The sequence below is a fragment of the Notamacropus eugenii genome, chromosome 3, assembly GCF_028372415.1.
Source record: "Notamacropus eugenii isolate mMacEug1 chromosome 3, mMacEug1.pri_v2, whole genome shotgun sequence".
In the NCBI taxonomy this organism is placed as follows: Eukaryota; Metazoa; Chordata; class Mammalia; order Diprotodontia; family Macropodidae; genus Notamacropus; species Notamacropus eugenii.
In genome coordinates this window covers 123979543-123999064 of record NC_092874.1, presented here as the reverse complement: position 1 = coordinate 123999064, position 19522 = coordinate 123979543, and the positions used below count along the sequence as shown (strand labels likewise).

Genomic DNA, 19522 nt, shown 5'->3' with positions numbered 1-19522 from the left:
ATTTCTTTCTATGTATATTCCTTCTAACTGCCCTAATAATGACAAAGCTTTTAGGAGTCATAAATATTTTCCCATGTACGAATAGAAAGAGTTTAACCTTATTAAGTCCCTTTGATTTCTTTTTCATATTTACCTTTTTATGCTTCTTTTGTGTCTTGTATTTGAAAGTCAAATTTGCTATTCAGTTCTGACTTTTTCATCAGGAATATTTGAAAGACTTCTATTTAAATGAATGTCCATTTTTCTCTATAAGGATGATATTCATTATCCTGTGTAGGTGATTCTAAGTTGTTGTCCTAGCTCTTTTACCCTCCTGAATATCATTTTCCAAGGGCTCTGATCCTTTAATGTAAAAGTGGCTAAATTGTGTGTCTTTCTGACTGGCTCCATGACACATGAATTATTTCATTTTGACTGCTTGCTATCTTTTCTCTTAACCTAAGAGGTATGGAATTTGACTATGATATTCCTGGGAGTTTTGGCATCTCTTTCAGGAGGGGATAAGTGAAATCTTTCCATTTCATTTTCCCCCAAATTTATTAATATTTTTTCAGTTTTCAGCAATTACTTCCATAAGTTCCAAATTTTTGCCCCCTCGTTCCCCAGGATGGTGTGTAATCTTATATGAGTTCTCTACATACATTCCTATTAAATATATTTTCATGCTAGTCATGTTGCATAGGAGAATTAAAAGGAATGAGAGAAACCAAGAGAAAAACAAAACATAACAAAAGAGAAAATAATCAGCTTCATTCTGCATTCTGACTCCATAGTTCTTTCCATTTCTATTTTACCTTCTAGCTATGGAATAGCAGAGCAATTTTCCTTGATAATTTCCTGAAATATGATGTCAATGCTCTTTTGTTGATCACACCTTTCAGATGGTCCAATAATTCTTAAATTTTGCATCTATTTTCCAGGTTGGTTGTTTCTCCAATGAGATAATTCGCATTGTCTTATTTTTTTCATTCTTTTGATTTTGTTTGTTTGTTGATGGCTCATAAAGTCATGAACTTCTACATATCCAATTCTAACTTTTAAGGAATTATTTTCTTCAGTGCTTCTGTATTTCCTTTTCCATTAGACTAAATCTACTTTTTAAGGAGTTCTCTTCAGTCAATTTTTGTATATCTGTTTCCATTTGGCCTACTCTGCTTTTCTAAGCATACTTCTCTTCATTGATTCTTGTGTCTTGTTTACCATTTGGGCTATTCTGTTTCCTAAGGTGTTATTTTCTTCAGTATTTTTGTGTGTGTCTACTTTACCAAGCTGTTGACTCCTTTTTTCATGATGTTCTTGCATCATTCCCATTTTTCTTCCCAATTTTTCTTTACCTCTCTTACCTGGTTTTTAAAATTCTTTTTGAATTCTTCCATGTCCTGAGACCAATTCATATTTTTCTTAGAGGCTTAAAATTAAGGGATTTTGACTTTGATGTCTTCTTTTGAGTGCATTTTTTGATCTTCTTTATCACCATAGTAACTTTCTATGGTCAGAATATTTTCTATTTGATCATTTTCCAACTGATTTATTGACTTTTAACTCTCTGCTAAAGTGAGGCTCTTCACTACTCAAATGAAGGGGGCATTGTCTCAAGTTTATGCAGCTTTTTCAAAATTAATTCTGGAAACCTGTAAGTTTTTGGCTCTTCCAAGGTAGTATTATCTAGGGACAAATGTGTTTATTACTTTCCTGTACTGTGCTCTGGTTTGTGAGTGACCACAAGCATTCTTTTCAACCTTGTAACTCTGACCAAGGTCCCTGCTCCCCTGTTGCTGCAATCTCTGCTGTTCTAGTGTTCTTCCTCACACTGGAACTAAGACCCAGGACTGTGAATCAGTTCCAATAGAAGTAATGCAACAAAGTCCTGCCTCTGACAGTAATGAGACTCCTTTAAATCTCCTTCTAACATGTTGTCTCATCCCCTTACCATCTGTGGGCTGAGTGGTCTGTAAACTTCCATGGCTATCACTAACTCAATCTCTTTGAGACTTGCTCCTGGTTTGCTGGGGCTGGTCTGTACTAGTGTGACCTGCTCTGGATTGCACTCCTTTCTCATCTTGGTGTAACTGACCTTTCCTGCTGACCTTCTAAGTTATATTGGGCTGGAAAATTGTTTAGCTCCATCATTTTGTGGGTTCTGCCACTCTAGAATTTGTTTAGAGTCATTATTTAAAGGTGTTTGGAAAAGTTTGGTGGAGAGTTTAGGCAAGTCCCTATTTTTTTCTCTGCCATCTTTATTTCATTTCCTCCTCTTTTTTCAAAGGAGGTAACTGAAGTCTTGAGAAATTCACTTGCCCAAGGTTTCATAGACAGCAGGAGGCATGACTGGTATTCAAACCCAAGTCTTCTGACTTCAAATCCATGCCATCCTACTACACCAGCTTTGTGATTACAAACTATCATTTTAAAGAGTCTCAGGTGTTTCTCTGTTCTAGTTCCAAGAAGAGAATATTTCGAGGTAACATAGACAGCCTGGCAGTTTTAATTTCCTCTGTCTTGCTGATTCTTGATACCTACTGAAATGTGTTTGGCATCATTTAATTTCTTCCCAGAGATACCTGCATGGAGCATAATCTTGGAAAGGTCAGCAGTAATACGTGTGTTTGACTTCAATACAAATATAAGCCTTTCTGATCTAGAATCCCAACTAATGACAGGGTAAATATCATTTAAAGTACTTATTTTACATTAATTCATATTTATATAGTTTTTCAATTTCTTTAAGTGTTTGTCTTAAAACAAACCTGTGAGGTGCACAGAGTAAACATCACACATACTCAAATGACTCTGTGTGTGTGTGTGTGTGTGTGTGTGTGTGTGTGTGTGTGTGTGGTGCACAAAGTGGATTAACACCAGCTCTCACCAGTGAAATGAACTGTATATCTTGCTGTGGTCACCACCACTACCTTTGTTATTTCAGGATATGCCTCTCTAATGCTTTCTAATTAAATCTCCATTTGAAGGCTCTCAAGAGAGTCTAGGTCATAAAGTCTAGATCATAAAGCTACTCATTTGTACTGAGGTGGAACACATGTAATATGGGAAAATGCTTTAACTACAAAGCACTACAAAAATGTTGGGCTTTCAAACCTTCATCATTATTATATGATTGACTCTTTGACTGGGTTTATCTTGACTTTATGCCCTCATTCAATTCAACAAAACTCTTTCAAAGCCTACTCTGTTCCAAGCACTGTGCTAGATCCAGAGGGTTATAAAGGTGGGAAAAATAACAAGTCCTTGAATTCAAATACTCAGCGAACAAAAAAAGTGAGAGTATTATGGTGAAGAAGCACTATTGACAAAATATTATAAAAATAGGCATAAGAAATCATTTTCAGTTAGGTGGGGGAAGGGGTGGAGTACAGAAAGTGGCACCTGAGCTTGACTTTGTAGGAGAAGAAGAATTTCAACATGGTGGAGATGTGCAAAGAGTAGCTTTTAGGAATGTGAGAGAGTCTACATGGGGGGAAGAAAGTGAAGGATAAGAGTAGGGAACTAACAAGTCAGTTTGACTTGAATACAGATTGTATAAAAAGACTGTTATGGTTAAATAAAACTAGAAATATAGATAATAGCTAGATTGTGGGACCTCTTAAATACCAGCTTAAGGAATCTGCGTTTCATCCTGTGTTCAAAAGGGAACCACAAAAGGTTCTTTAAGAAAGGAGTTGTCATAGTTATCCATTAGGAAGATTAATTTGACAAGCTACAGGGATGAGTGAAGAAGGAAGAGACTGGAGGCAGGTAAATCAATTAGGAGGTTATTACAATATTGCAAGTGAGAAGTGGTGACAAGATGGTGACTGTATGAATAAATTAGAGAAGATAAATGGGGGAAATTTTGTATTGGAGGTGGAATTAAAAGCATTTTGCAAAATGATTTAAGTAGTGAGTTATAGGAAAGAGTTGCATATGACTCTGAAGGTTTAAATTTCAGTGACTGGAAGGATAGTCCATCATTCAACAGATAAAAGGAATCTAGGTAGAAGACTAGGTTTGGGGCAAAATATGATGTTCTCAGTTTGGCATCTGACAACTTTGATGTGTCTGGGAGAAATTCACATAGATATGTTCATCAGCCAACTGGAAATGGAGGACTGGAGTGTAGGGAAGAGATCAAGGAGAATATGGGAGTCATCTGAAGAGAGATAATAATAAAAATAATCATTGAGAACAGATGAAACTAAAGAGGAATAAAGACAGACAAAGATGAGGCTTGAAGACAGAGCTTTAATGTATACCAATCCTTAGGTATGTCAAGGAAGACAATGAACCAGTGAAGGGTAGTGATGAAAGGTCACATAGTAGAACCAGAAGACAGCAGTTTCACATAAAGCAAGGGAGTAGCGAGTGTGAAGAAAGGAGTTGTCAGCATTAATCCGTTCTAGAAAAAGAACAAAGTTGATGGTGGCTGAGAAAATGTCATTGATTTGGTAATTTAAAAATCACTGGCAACCTTGGGAAGTACATTCAAGGGAGAAGTAGAAGTGCGAACCAGAGTGCTGGTATATGAGCAATGAATGATCAGGACAGAACTGGAGGAAGCAAACAGGCATTGTCTTTTATTGAAGGTTAGCAGTTAAGGGATGGAGAGACGATAATAATTTCAAGGAAAGGATGTATGTGTGTATGTGTTTTATAAGGATGTAACAGAGCTAAACTTTTTCATATGGAGGGAAGAAAAGAAACAAGGAATAGAATGAAAATGAATTGGTGGGAGAAGAGGTCCTTTCTGAAACAAGGACCTAAATGAGTCAAAAGGAGATGTAATCAATGGTAGTTGGAAGGGACTGAGCTTAGTAAGAAACAGGGTCATTTTATTCTCTCAGAGTAACATGGGGCAGGAGGGGGGGATAAATGATAGAGAATCCAGAAATTTTACCTTAAATTAATTTCATTTTCTTATAGATATATGAAAGATATATGCACAGCTGATAGTGTGAATTATGAAAGTCACGATAAGATCAAATGGAAAATTTTAGAAATAATGGCAGAAACATTGCCGGGCCCCTGTCCAGCATCCCTTGTGCTTGCTAATTCATCTTCTCACATGGTCTATTTAACCTCAGTTTCTTACTTAAGTGTCCTCAACTTTCTTCCTCTTAGTCATCTCACCTCCTCATAGGAAATTTGTGGTGAAGTTAGTATAAAGTGCACATAAATACAAAATAGAGTACCTTTACAACACACACACACACACACACATACACACATACCACCTACTTCAGATGATTTAATGCTCCAGTTTTCTTTATGTTAATGTGTCCAAGAAAAGTTTCAGGTATGTATCTGACCTAATTATGAATTTTACTTTGAGCATGTAAGCAAGAAATTTCTTTGATCTATATATAATTTGCCACATGTAAACAGTTTAGATTTATTTCTCATGCTGTGAAGTCTGTCACAACTCCTTTCTAATCCCTCCTACTCTACCCTCCCACCACTTCTCATTCTTTTGAGTACTTTTGAAGGCCTATTTGGCATCTGGTTCTTTCAGTTGAACCAAAATATTTTGTAAACATAATCCTTGTTTAGAATCTCTCTTTTTCAAAGATCAACATTTAAAATATTTTCTGTGCTTCTTAGATAAACATGACTAGTCATTAACTTTTTCTAGTATAGCACTGCCTGTGTGTTTGTGTGGGCACAAATAGCTGATCTAAGAGGTTCAAGAAATCTGCTTCACAAGTACATGATGGAAAGTGGGAATGATAAATGACGTGTGAAAAAGATCTGGGCATCTTACTGGATAGCAAGTCAATAGTATAATATGGTAAAACAAAAAGGCTAATATGATTTCAGGCTTTTGTGGAGGACTAGTATCCAGAGGGTGAGATAAAATGGCCCTGATGCACTCTGACAAGATAATTTGTGGACCTGGTTTCCTAACCTGGAGTATATATACTTTTGAGAACTTTTCAAGGGAACATTGCAACTAATTGTCCAGAAACCATATTATTCTACTGAAATACTCTTAAAATTAGTGGTGTTAATGAAAAGAAAAGCCTGGTGAGGAGGTGAGGGTGAGTAGCAAAGGGAGGTACAGTTATATACTTTTGAACATTTTGAAAGAGGCAATGGAAGGAATATTTTTCCTTACTTTTTTTTTTTTTTTTTTTTAGTTTTCAACATTCACTTCCACAAGATTTTGAGGTCTAAATTTTCTTCCCATCTCTCCCCTCCCCCATGCCAAGACAACATTCGTTTTAATTACTCTTTCCCCCAATCTACCCTTCCTTCTATCACCCCCCCTTTCTTTTATTTCCTTCCCCTTCTATTTTCCCATAGAGCAAGATAGATTTTGATATACCATTGCCTATATTTCTTATTTCCAAGTTCTATATAAAAGTATTTATTTTATTTTATTTTATTTTATTTTTCACTGGCCCAAGGTGAAAAGTTTTATTTACAAACAGTATACACAACCAGTGAAGGAAACTGGTGGATCTCTGGCTGAGGGAACAGAAGCTGAAGGTCTCTAAGAGTCCACATCCACTATTTCAGTCTTGTAACTCAGCAGAGATCCATTTATTCAGGAGCTTCTTCAAACATGTCCACCATCTTTTAGTTCATTTTGGCCTATAATTCTTCCAGTTCTGGTCAAGCTTTGAACCTTCCTTTGTAAGCCTCCTCAGTGTGCTCCCTTACTAACAGGTTGACTCCTTCTGGCAAACTGCTTTGAAGAATTTCCAAGAAAATTGTTGCACACATGGAACTCAAATTGCTGAACTGCACCACTCATTCATGAGTGGTAAGGGCTGCATCTAAGAACATCTTGTTGCTTTACTCCTGTCTCTGCAATACTTGCATGGTCTTGGTGGGCAGAGCATAGCTTTCCTCCACTTTAATGAAGTAGTTGTTGCAAAGTTTGTGAACATACTTGGCATAGTTCTCCATCAAGGTCATGTCATAAGCTGTCAGGTGAACATTTAACACACCATAAGTGTAATCTGTCCCGCGGGAAATTGGCTTCATCTCACTCTTCCCTATTTTCTTCTTGAGCTCAGCTGGAATGACCAGGTGCTTGTACTTGCCGAAGTCATGGGTGAGCTTGGACTTGTAGGGCCGGCTGATGCTCAGTAAAATGCTTCCTGTAGAACAGCTGGGATTCTCTGGTCTCAGTTGGAACCTTACAAGTGAAAAGGCATCTTTCCTCAGACACAGCACCTTCCAGAAGGCAACACCCATCCTTCCTGTTTGGGGGCCCAGTACAGTCTTGTGATCTTCTGAGACTTTAGCAACTACAGATGACTGGAAATGCACTCAAAGGACAGGAATTAAACTAGTCCCTAAAAGCATTTTTAACATTCATTTTTATAACTTTGAGTTTCAATTTCTATCCCTTCCTCCTTCCCCATCCAATCTCGTGGAGAAGGCAAACTGTTCAATATAGGTTATACATGTGTAGTTATGCAAAACACTCCTATAACAAACATTTTGTGAAAGACTGTATTTCCTTCCATCTTATTCCATGACCCCCCCATTTATTTTATTTTCTCCTTTGATCCTGTCCCTCCTAAAACACGTTTGATTCTGATTACCCCCTTGTCAAATATGCCCTCCCTTCTATCATACTCCTTTCTCTTATCCCCTTCCCCCCTACTTTTCTGTAGGATAAGATAGATTTCAATATCCATTTGAGTGTATTTTATTCCCTCCTTAAGTCAAATCTGATGAGGGTAAGGTTTACTCATTCCCTCTCACTTGCACCTTCTTCTCCTCTACTGAAAAAGTTTTTCCTTGCTTCTTTTATGTGAAATAATTTACCCCACTCTACATTTCCCTTTCTCCTTCTCCCAGTACATTCCTCTCTCTCACCCCTTAATTTCATTTGTTAGATATCATCCCTTCATGTTCAAATCACCTTGTGCCCTCTGTATAGATATAGAAATAAATATATAGATACACACACATATTCCCTCCAACTACCCTAATACTGAGATCTCATGAGTTACAAATATCATCTTTCCATGTAGGAATGTAAACAATTCAACTTGAAAAAGTCCCTTATGATTTCTCTTTCCTATTTACCTTTTCATGTTTCTCTTGATTACTGCATTTGAAAGTCAAATTTTCTAGTCATCTCTGGTCTTTTGATCAAACATGCTTGAAAGTCCTCTATTTCATTCAATGTTCATTTTTTTCCCCTGAAGGAGTATACTCAGTTTTGCTCGGTAAGTGATTCTTGGTTTCAATCCTGGGTCCTTTAATCTCCAGAACATCATGTTCCAAGCCATCTGATCCCTTAAAGGAGAAGCTGTTAAATTTTGTGTTATCCTGATTGTGTTTCCACAGTACTTGAATTGTTTCTTTCTGGCTGCTTATAATAATTTCTACTTGAACTAGGATTTCTGGAATTTGCTATAATATTTCTAGGAGTTTTTCTCCGGGGATCTCTTTCAGGAAGTGGTCTGTGGATTCTTTCAATTTCTATTTTCCCCTCTAGTTGTAACATATCAGGACAGTATTCTTGAAAGATGTAGATAGGCTTTTTTATGATCATGAATTTTAGGTAGTCCAATAATTTTTGAATTATCTCTCCTGGATCTGTTTTCCAGGTCAGTGTATTTTTTTCAGTGAGAAATTTCACATTGTCTTCTAATTTTTTTCATTCTCTTATTCTTGTTTTATTGTAGCTTGATTTCTTATAAAGTCATAACTTCAATTTGCTCCTAATTTTTAAGGAATTATTTTCTTCCTTGAGCTTTTTTTATATCCTTTTCCATTCAATCAATTCTGATTTTTGAGGCTTTTTGGAACTCTTTTGCCATTTGGGTTAGTCTGCTTTTTGTTAAAAAAAAATTAGTAGTAGTATCTCTTTGAAACAACAAGCCTGAGACTCCTACCCCTCCCAGTGTGATTTATCTATTTATTTTCTATTTTTTCCTTTTCTCTTAAAGGGGCCATCCCCCTGATTACTTTTTAAAGAATCCCTATTCACTGAATGGACATTACCTCACTTTAAGTGAGTACCTGAAAAGATCTTCACCTAAAAGACCAAGGTCTCCCATTGCATCACTGGATCCAGATGGCTCAGGAAGAGAAAGTGAAGCTGGTGATCTTGCACAACTCTAACTCACTCAAAACAAAGTCAAGTGCAAGCCCTATCATCATTTCTCTAATGTTATGGTCCTCTTTTGAAAATGAAGTCTGTTTTTTAAGGTGTTATTATCTTCAGGTATTTTTTGGAGGGGATCTCCTTTAACAAGCTATTGACTTATTCTTCATGATTTTCTTGCATCACTCTCATTTCTCTTCCTAGTTTTTTCCTCTGTTTCTCTTATTTGATTTTCACAATACCTTTTGAGGTATTACATAGTCTGAGACCCTGGAACAAATAACTTTTGCTGACCAAAACCAACTGAATGATATATGAATATATATACATTTAGACTGAATAGAGAAACATCTGTACCTCAGTGAAAAATGAGCTAATAGATTGCTGAAATTGCCAAACTGATTCCTAATCAATGAAATTACAGAATTTCTGATGAGCTCGCATAGAAGGATATTCCTTTCACACTAGATGACTAGATTCCATTTGTAGGAACTTATCTCTGTGAATCAGGATTCTCAGTGCATTTCTCAATCTCAATTCTCAATCAGTCCAAATCAAAATTAAAAAACAAATTGGTTGCTGAATCTGATATACAAATATCTTTCAAAAACCATCTGAAAAAATTCTTAGTTGGCAAGAAACAATCAAATGCCTGACTAATTTAGGTGACTGTATTATAATAAACAAACATTAATTTATTCCTTCAAATACTCAAATGATCTAGGATGCCACTGAATCAAGTTCCCTCCAAATATAAAGATCACAACCTATCTATGTCTACTTTTCCTATTTGAATCTTCATTTTCACCCAAAAGGCCAACACAGGGAGTTGACCCAACATAATGGGGGTCTTCCTCAATTTCTCCTGATGCTGCTAGGAGCAAAGAAGAACACTCCAGTTGTCTATTCTATGGTTCTTGAAACATGGCTGGACTCTCTTCTCTTCCTGCCATATAATTACATTCTTTTTCTTCTATTTCCTCATTGGTTATATACTTCAACCTACTTATATGCATAGTGCATCTTATCATTCATTACCTTCTATGTCATACTTCTCTTTAGTTCTCTGGATACAATGCTATTCCAGATGTTATTACGTTATAAAATCACCAGTAAAATATTAGTTTTGAAAAGCTAAACCTTTGTTTTCATGGAAATATTTAAGTCAGAAAAAAAAGCTTTGCATTTTTGAGAAAGCAAATCAGACTATGTTTTTCCTTTTCAACTCTGTGCCCAATCATTGTCTAATTTTACTACCTATCCCAGACAGACTTTACAGGGGATTCACCCAACTGAAAGTTGAAATTATGGGCTTTATTCATTTATTTTTATAATACTAATTACTAATATAATATTATGATGCTTTATAAAACTAAATCTTTATAAACTAAAAGAAGTTCCTAAAAATAAAAATTTTTAAGTGAAAAATTGATGTCTTTATTTTCTTATTTGTTGTTACATGGTGAAGTCTAGAATTTATTTCCTTTTCCATTGAATATGAAGTATTGAGGATGTACTAAAAGTCAGTGAGTGCAGAAATTAGTAGAAGATGGGAACTTCTTACTTAGATGATTTTATTCATTTATGGGTGTCATGTTTTATAAAAGATATTGATAAACTGGAGACTATCTAGAAGATGGCAATCAGGATGTCGAAGGGTCTTAAAGCCAAAAAAGCATCAGTTGGAGGAAGTCAGAATGTTCATCTCCAAGACAATGATGAATAATAGGGTCATGATAGCAGTCTTAATGTATTTAAAGCAAATAGAAGCTACTGCAAAATAAGGGAATTTTTTTTTTGCCTTGTATTTTAAGTTTATTAAAGATCTTGACTTGGATGGAAATTGACTTGCATAGAAAACTAAATTTGTCCTGGTTCGTCCTAGAGGGAAGAACTAGGAGCAAGATTTAGAAGTTACAGAGATGCTGAATGGTATTTGATAAAAGAAAGACATTCCTACCAACTAGAATTCACAAAAAGTGTATTGTGATATCTTAGGTAGCATCTTCCCTCTCATGGGAGTCCCAGGGAAGAAGAGAAGAAAAAGAGGGAAGATGCATTCTTCTTGACATATACATTGGATTAGATGATCCCTTAGATTTTGTGTGGAAGAATTTGAACTAATGGGTTCAATGAGATTCCAAAGCCTACTTAATTTTCCCTGGAGGAAAATGTGATTAGAACTTGTGTTATCACATTAACACCATTACTAACTGTAATTATATGATATGACCTGATCTGCCTACTACATCAGATGCTTTGATTCCATCTTGTTAGACATTCTGCAAGTATTGGATGTGTGTATGTGTGTGTGTGTGTGTGTGTGTGTGTATACATAACAAGCATGCGCACACACACACACACAATCGACCTGGCACTGTGGGAAACATAGACACACAAAAGGCAGTAGCTAGTATGCTTAAGGATAGTATAGCAAACTAACAGGCTGAAAAATTTTAAGAAGTGTCAACCTTCTTGAATAAAGCAGTGTTTCCTAACCTTTGACATAATGAGGTAACTATTATAATATCACAAAATTCATATACCTCCATATGATAGAACTTATGCCATTAATATCCACTGAGGAAACATGACTACAGAAAGCTATTCTGAATTTAATAATACTTCTGACTGAATATATTGTTTACAAATCACAATACCATTTACATGTATTTAAAATAATAAAACAAATTTGAGTGAAATATGTTATTGATTCCACCTACAGGAAAGAATATCCCCAAAAGAGAGTTAATCCACTTCTTTGGGACTCTGTCCTGGGGCTAAGCTATTCTTAATCCACTATTTCTAACCAACCAAGCAATCAATACTTATTAAGCACCTACTAGGCTTTGACCATGTATCACACCCCCTGATGCCATCTACTAGAACACTAGTGTGCTCATCATGCCATTTGCTCTGCCACCATGTGAATATTTCCAAATCCTTCTTCAGTCTCTTACACTGGGATCAATAATTAAATCACTTCTAACTTGTTATAAGAAAAGGCATATGACAATCTACTGCCCTCTAGCTCTACTCACAATCCCTGTAACTAAATGGGTGGAAGTTCCCTTCCCTTTCCATCACCACACTATGCAGGTTGTTGTCACCTACTTAGATGTAAGCTCCTTGAAAGTAGGGGTTGTTTTACTTGTATTTAGGCACTTAACATGGTATCTGGCATATATTGGGCACTTAATAAATAATTGAAAGAATAAAACATTTATTAAGCCCTTATTATGTGCAAAGCGATGTGTGAAGATCAGAGGGATATAAGTACAAAAGCATGACAGTCTGTGCCCAGGACATATTAGTATTATGGGCAGACAATACATATGGAAGGTTTGAGCTGTGAGTCAGATCGACAGGTCCCATGATCCTTAGAGTGAAGCAGCAAAGTAGATAGGAATGCTTCTTCTTTAATGTTATTTACACTAACAAAATCCTATCAGTTTCCATTGAATCATTTAACAGTACCAAGGACTGGTAGCCAAACCTTTCTTATTTATTGATTATTTGTAGATTTATGTATAACTATTCATTAATGTTTACAATAAGTTTAGGTTCTTCTACAAATACACATGCCTAACAATTTGGGAATTACAGGCTATTTTTTTTTTCTATTGTGAAACACCCAATAGCCATTTTGAAGAATGTGTGATTGAACTGGCTGTTTATTTCAACACATTGGCCATTATTTTCGTGTCGCATCAATACAGTGTCATATGTTGTGTGTGCTCTGTTTGTTTCCATAGAAGTTTAAATGAGACCTTTAATTTCAGTGACATTTTAAAACCATATTTCCTTCTCAATAATAATCTCACATTCATAGGTTGCATTACATGTTATGCAGCACTACTATATGCACATAGATGTGTGTATATGCATATATACACACATGTGCATATATGCACACATATGTGTACATACATATGTGTTTATGAATATATATGTAAGAAACACGAGATGTACAAATTTAGAGACACCTCCTTCCCACATGTTACTATGGACTCCTTGTGCCCAGCCTGTGGTAGAGTTTTCTGAAGTCATATTGGTTTGATCAGCCACAGTCAGACATACTGTACATTGACCCTAACATCATGATGTCATTTTTGTCCTCTTTGCTTATGAGGAACAATAAATGAATGAATATGTGTATGTATATACATACTTACTATGGTGCTTTTCATTTTGTGGAGAAATATCTTGAACATTTTCTCATTTGGTCAGGAAAATAACCTCATGAAATAAGGAGGAAGGAGATTAATATTATTCCCATTTTGCAGGTGAATAAACAGAAGCTCAGAGAAAGTCAGTAATTTACCCAGGGTCACACAACTATAAATGACAGAAGGTTCAGGACTTTTTAATCTACTGTACAATCTTGCAGCTCAGTGGAAAGTATTCCTTTCTGAGAAAGTCAGATTATATATGGCAAGATTACATTATACAGAAGAAAAATCAATTGTTATTTGAAGATTAGGGTTTTGATACTTGCCATGTGTGTGATTTTTCACACCTTGTTTGACCTCCCTGGGCTTTGATTCTTTATTTGGAAAATAAGAGGGTGGGACTGGATGACCTTTTGATTTCTTGCTTACAAAGGCTGCCCAACCCAAGGCTCTCTTTTCCCCAGATGTAGGGGGATTTTTCTGAAAGATACTTTTCTCTCTTTACTTTTCTCTCTTCTCCACCATTTAATAAAGATCTTACTTCTTTAATTACCTGCCGAAATCTCTCTTTTAAACATTACCAAAACTGCCTGTCCCATAGCACTGCTTGCTCCTCAAAGGTATATCTGGAAACAAGGAAGATGTCCTCCTTTACCGATTCCTGGAAGAAATAATTTGACTGTACTTAACTTGCTGGCAATAAATATTATAGATAATTAGTTTCCCATCACAGGTTTTGGAATCCTCTTCCACAATAATATCTGACTTGCTCTTAAAGTCCTTAAAATTCAACTGAAATAATTTTTCTTTCATCACAAATAAAGTATCCACTATGGAAGTGAAGTGTGATAGCATGGTTCTGTGGAAAGTATATGGAATTTGGAGTTAAATGACCCCTGTTCTAGTCCAAACTATGCCACCTACTATCTACATGGCCTTAGGTAAGAAATTTTACCTCTGTAGACCTTGCTTACCCTGTCTGTGAAATGAAGGTGTTGAAATCAATAACTTTACGTTTTTTTTTTTTTTTTTTTAGGGTCATGAGTTGGCATTTATTATTTAAGATCAAGAACAGGTTATGAAGGGAATGGGGGCCTAGGGAAGAAGGGAGGAGACAGGGAGACGAGAGCCTCTCATCTGTGTCTACTTTAGACGGGGTTGATCCTGATTTCTGAAACTTGATCCAGAGCACGCAATGAAGCACATGGTAAGACGGGGTTCCAGGGGGTCCAGGTTAGGAAAACACTGGGGGTGGCCAGAGTTACACATCCAACCAGAGGTGGGGCCTGGCACTCTCCTTGTACGGGCAGCATTGCCTCCTTTTACGAACTGAAGCATAGTGACAAGTTCCATCGCACTTATTTCAGCTCTTAGAAAGCATTCTTGCAAAGTCTTTGTGCTGTAGAAGTCTTTCATCGTCTTTCTAACTTCTTGTACTTTGCTTCTTTGAATATGCATCTAACTTGTAAGCTGCCAGCTCAAGAGCTGCTACTTGCTCCTCAATTAAAATAATCCGATTCAGATAAGGCTGAACGGCTGCATATTTCTGGTTTAAATCCTTTAGGTTTCTACTTATGTTTACTGCAATATCTTTCATTTCTACATACTTCAAGATAGTCAGTTTGTTCATATTTTCCAGAAGCTTATAGTCTTCCCTGATGGCTGTCAGCTCTCCCGTCAGGTACATGTCCATTTTGGAGAACATGTCCTAGCATTGACACATTGTCCACCTCAGCGGGCTCTGTGACTTCCTTGGCTGTTTTCACCATGGCATCGTGTAGACTGGGAAAGGGAAGAAGGAAAAAAGATGGAGGGAAGGGATAGGGACAGGGAAGGGAGGAGGGGCAAAGATCAAAATAGATAACTGAAAAAATCCTTCTTTCTTCCTTAAAAGTTGTGATCTCATGATCCCATGAATGAAATTCTTTGAAGGCTTATTATGTAGTGAAGTTCACCTAGCAAGATTTTGTCTGTCCCAAACAATTTGAATACAAGCTCTGTCCCAAACAATTTGAATACAAGCTCTGTCCCAAACAATTTGGGTTTTGATGGCTCAGAGTGAGTTTAAGTAACAATTGTTTCTTTTCTGGCCAGAAACTCTAAGGGTCTTCCCCTCCCAGATTGATTCTTTTGTGAAGGCAAACTAGACCATCTTTTGCCCCAATTCTTATCTAGCCATTAGTCACTAAATGGGTGCTGTCTCAGATAATCTGAGATCTGGGAAAGACATTACCATAAAAAGTCTAAGGTTTTGCACCGCATCCGGGGCTATTGCCAGTTATCCTGACCTATGTATGTCTTGCCACTGGGCTCCAAAGACTGGAGGAGTATAACTGATGACTTTGCACAGCCCTATCTCACTTAAATCTAATTCACTTGCAAGTGAAAGCATCACTCTCCTGGTCTCACTGGTGCTTCTGTAAACAAAAGATAAACAATGACAACAAGCTCTCTAACAGGTCCTTCTAAAGGTGAAAGTCTTTGAATAGGACTACCACAAGAGAGCTGATGAGTGTCCAAGGACCCACTGAGATAAGTTGAGAACCTCAACACTAGAAGCTTTATTGTTTTGTTTACAGTAACTTATGAAAGTACTAAGGTGTGTATGGGCTGTGATCTACATCAGCAGAGAGAGTGCTTAGAGGCATGAAGTCTGGGATCGCTGAAGCATAAATATAGGGTAACCCCCTGTAATGCTGACAATAAGGCTAAATTCTTTCTTTCTAGACTAACTTTGCTCCTGCAGGCTTTTACCAAGCACTTGCAGCTTTGTTTGGGTGCATGACTAGTCTTACTCCCTGGGCAATCCTAATCTTATTACTATATCTGGGCAATGATTAAATGTGTTATAATGCTATTGTACTACACCTTAAGTTCTAGTCAAAAGCAAATGAGAAGCCTGTCCTGGAAGGACCAGTATTGGTATTGCATATGCTCCATTTCGCTACAAATGAGCAGCTTTATGACCTAGACGCCCTGGAGAGCCTTCAAAATGGGAATTTAATTAGAAAGCATTAGAGAAACCTATCTTGAAATAACAAAGGTAGTGGTGGTGACCACAGCAAGATATACAGTTCATTACACTGGTGAGAGCTGGTGTTAATCCAGTCTGTGTACTACAAAGGAGAGGCTGAGTAACACTTTTCCATTTCCTGCATTTTGTGGCATCAATTTTGCAATGCCACAAGAAGTCTTAGAAAAGAATGTTGATCTTATCCATATGTATTTTCATTTTGAAAACTAGTTTTATCATTTTTTTGTTTATATCTCCTAAATTTAGCTTAACATTGTTCCCCTTCTCCTTCCCAAAAAATGAACCCTTGTAATAAAAAGGTCAAAATAAAAAGAAATAAAAAAACAAAGCAAAACCAATAAGTCATATCAATGCATTTTTTAAAAATCTGACAATAAATACAATACTCTATATATGTGAAGCTTTCTAGCACCTTAAAAAAGGAATGGGGTGAGGTGCATACTCAATTCTCCTCTTTGGGTTCAAGATCTTCCTTCAATATTTTACAATTACCTTCCATTATTTTCTGATTTTTCTTTCCATTTACAATGGTGTAGTCACTTTGTAAATTATTTTCCTGGCTTGGTAGTTTTATTCTGAGAAAACTCATATACATTTTTCTTCCTATTTCATTTCTTGGAGCATAGGAATATTCTAAGAAATTTATATAACACAATCTGTTTAGCCACTCCCCTAACAAGACATAAGTTTGCTTCTATTTCTTTGTTGCCTTAAAAAGTGTTTCTATAAATATTTTGACAATTATATTTTTAGCAATAGAATCTCTGAGGCTTTGGTTGGAGGAGCTTTGACTTTGTGTTCTTCTGCTTGTCACCAAAGTAAGATTCTTTTTCCGGTTTTTGCTCATTTCCCCAGCCATTTACTTGACTTTTGAGTTCTTTGTCAAGGTAGTTCTCTGCTTCCAGTGGGGCTGGGGTATACTATCAGCAGTTCAATCCTCCACAATCCATGGGCCTAGAGCTCCAGAAACCAGAAAGAGTGGCTGTAGTTGACCCTGATGCTGCTATGGCTGCTTGCTGGTTCCTCCACCCCCTCCCACCTGAGCTGACCTGGGTTTAGGACCAGACCACTCCACTCTCCCATACTGGTCCCACAGGTTTTTCCCATTGACCTTCCAATTTATCCTCAGCGTTTTTTTTTTTTTTTTTGGGGGGGGGGGGTCATGAAACCACCACAGGTGTGAGAGATTCAGTCTCCCCAAAACTTGCTCAGGTCCTCTCTGTGCACTAACAGCTCTCACTGGACTGTGCTCTGCTCGCATACTGGCGTTATAGATACTTCCCGGTGACCTTCCAGGCTGTCTTGGGCTGGAAATTTGCTTCACTTCGTCATTCTGTGGGTACTGCAGCTCCAGAATTTGTTTAGAAGCATTGTTTACAGGTATTTGTCTGGGCTTGGCAGGAGCACTCTAGAAAGTTCATGCTGTTACGCCACCATGTTCTAGCAATAGAATATCTGGGTCAAAGGTATGACTAAGTTAGCGATTTTATTTTAAATATTACAAATTGGAAAGATATGTTTTCTTTCTTTAAAAATTATTATTTATTTTAGCTTTTTTAAAAAATTGTATTACAAATCTTCTCCAGACTCTTCCCTACACATTGAGAAGGCAAGCAATATATTAATTATACATTTAAAGTCATGCAAAAACATTTCCATGTTAACTATATTACAAAAACAGAACAGCAAGCAAAATAAAGAGTGAAGACAATTACACTTCAATTTTCATTCAGAGTACATCAGTTCTCTCCCTGAAGATGGAAAGAGTTTTTCATTGTGAGTCCTTCAGAATCATCTGGGATCACTGTATTTATCAGAGTAGCTAAATCTTTTAGAGGTGGCCAGCATCATAATATTGCTGTTACACAATATAACAACTTTCTGGTTCTGCTCACTTTATTCTGTAATCAGCTCATTTAAGTCTTCCCAGGATGTTCTGAAACCATCCTGCCCAGTAACTCTCATAGCAGAATATTATTGCATTACAATCATATACAGGAACTTTTTCAGCCATTCCCAAATTGATGGGCATCCCTTCAATTTCTATTTCTTTGCCATCACAGAGTTGCTATAAATAGTTTTGCACATATATGTCCTTTTCCTTTAATCTCTTTGGTATACAGACTTAGTAGCAGTGTTTCTAGGTCAATGAGTATGTACAGTTTTATACCCCTTTCAGTATAATTCTAAATTATTCTCAACATTGGGTGAATCAGTGAACAACTCTACCAACAATACATCAGTGTCATTTTTTTACATACTCTGCAGCATTTGTAATTTTTACTGTCATGTTAGCCAATCTTATAGGTATTAGGTGGTACCACAGAGTTGTTTAATTTGCATTTCTCTAATCAATTAGTGATCTAGAGCATTTTTTCATGTGACTATAGGTAGCTTTGATTTCTTCTGAAAATTATCTGTTCATATCCTTTGATCATTTATCAATTGGAGAACAATTCTTATTCTTATAAGTTTGACTCAGTGCCCTATGTATTTGAGAATGAGTTCTTTATCAGAGAAATGTCTTGTAATCTTTTCCCCCAGTTAACTGCTTTTCTTTTAATTTTGGCTTCACTGATTTTGCTTGTGCCTTTAAGCATGTGCGTATTCTGTCACTTCATGCATATATGTTTAGTATTGATATAATGTCATTGTCTATGATACCTTTTAGCAAAATGTAGTTTCTTTGATTATCTTTTTTTTGTTTTAGTCTATTTTTTCTTTTGTTTTGTCTGAGATCACGACTGTAACTCCTTTCTTTTTTATTGAGCTGAAATAAAATAAAAACTCCAGCCTCTTATTTGTGCTCTGTGTATGTCTTTCTATGTCCAATGTTTTTATAAAAAACATATTTTAGATTCTGAGTTTTAATCTGTTCTGTGATTTGCTTGTTTTATGGGTGATCCTACTTACATTCATAGTTATCATTACTTTACATTTTCCTCCACACTAATTTCGTTTGTTGATTTTTCTGTTTTACTTCTTCAAAAGTCTGTTCTGCTTCTGACTTAAACTACATCTCCCTTAATCTTCCATCTACCTTGTTACTCCTCCCTTTTCTCTTCCCCTTAGTTGTCTGCTGAGTCAGATACATTTCTATACCCAACTGAGTGTGTGTGTGTGTGTATTCTTCCCTTTTTGAACCAGTTCAAAGGAGAGTGAGATTGAAGTGTTACCTACCCTCCCCATTTTCCCTTTCAGTGTACAAGCTCTTCCTAGTGCATCTCTTTTATTTAAGAATTTTTTGCCATT

General features: G+C 36.4%; 1 protein-coding gene and 1 pseudogene across 1 annotated transcript; both read right to left on the bottom strand.

Annotated features, from left to right (window-relative positions):
- Positions 1-6570: 6570 nt before the first annotated feature.
- On the bottom strand, positions 6571-7194 carry LOC140531890 (large ribosomal subunit protein mL48 pseudogene; annotated as a pseudogene).
- Positions 7195-14597: 7403 nt separating this feature from the next.
- LOC140531255 (biogenesis of lysosome-related organelles complex 1 subunit 2-like) lies at positions 14598-14941 on the bottom strand. Its single transcript, XM_072650305.1, has one exon. It carries the CDS (start codon positions 14939-14941, stop codon positions 14660-14662), a length of 282 nt encoding a protein of 93 aa, XP_072506406.1. The 3' UTR covers positions 14598-14659.
- Positions 14942-19522: the final 4581 nt, after the last annotated feature.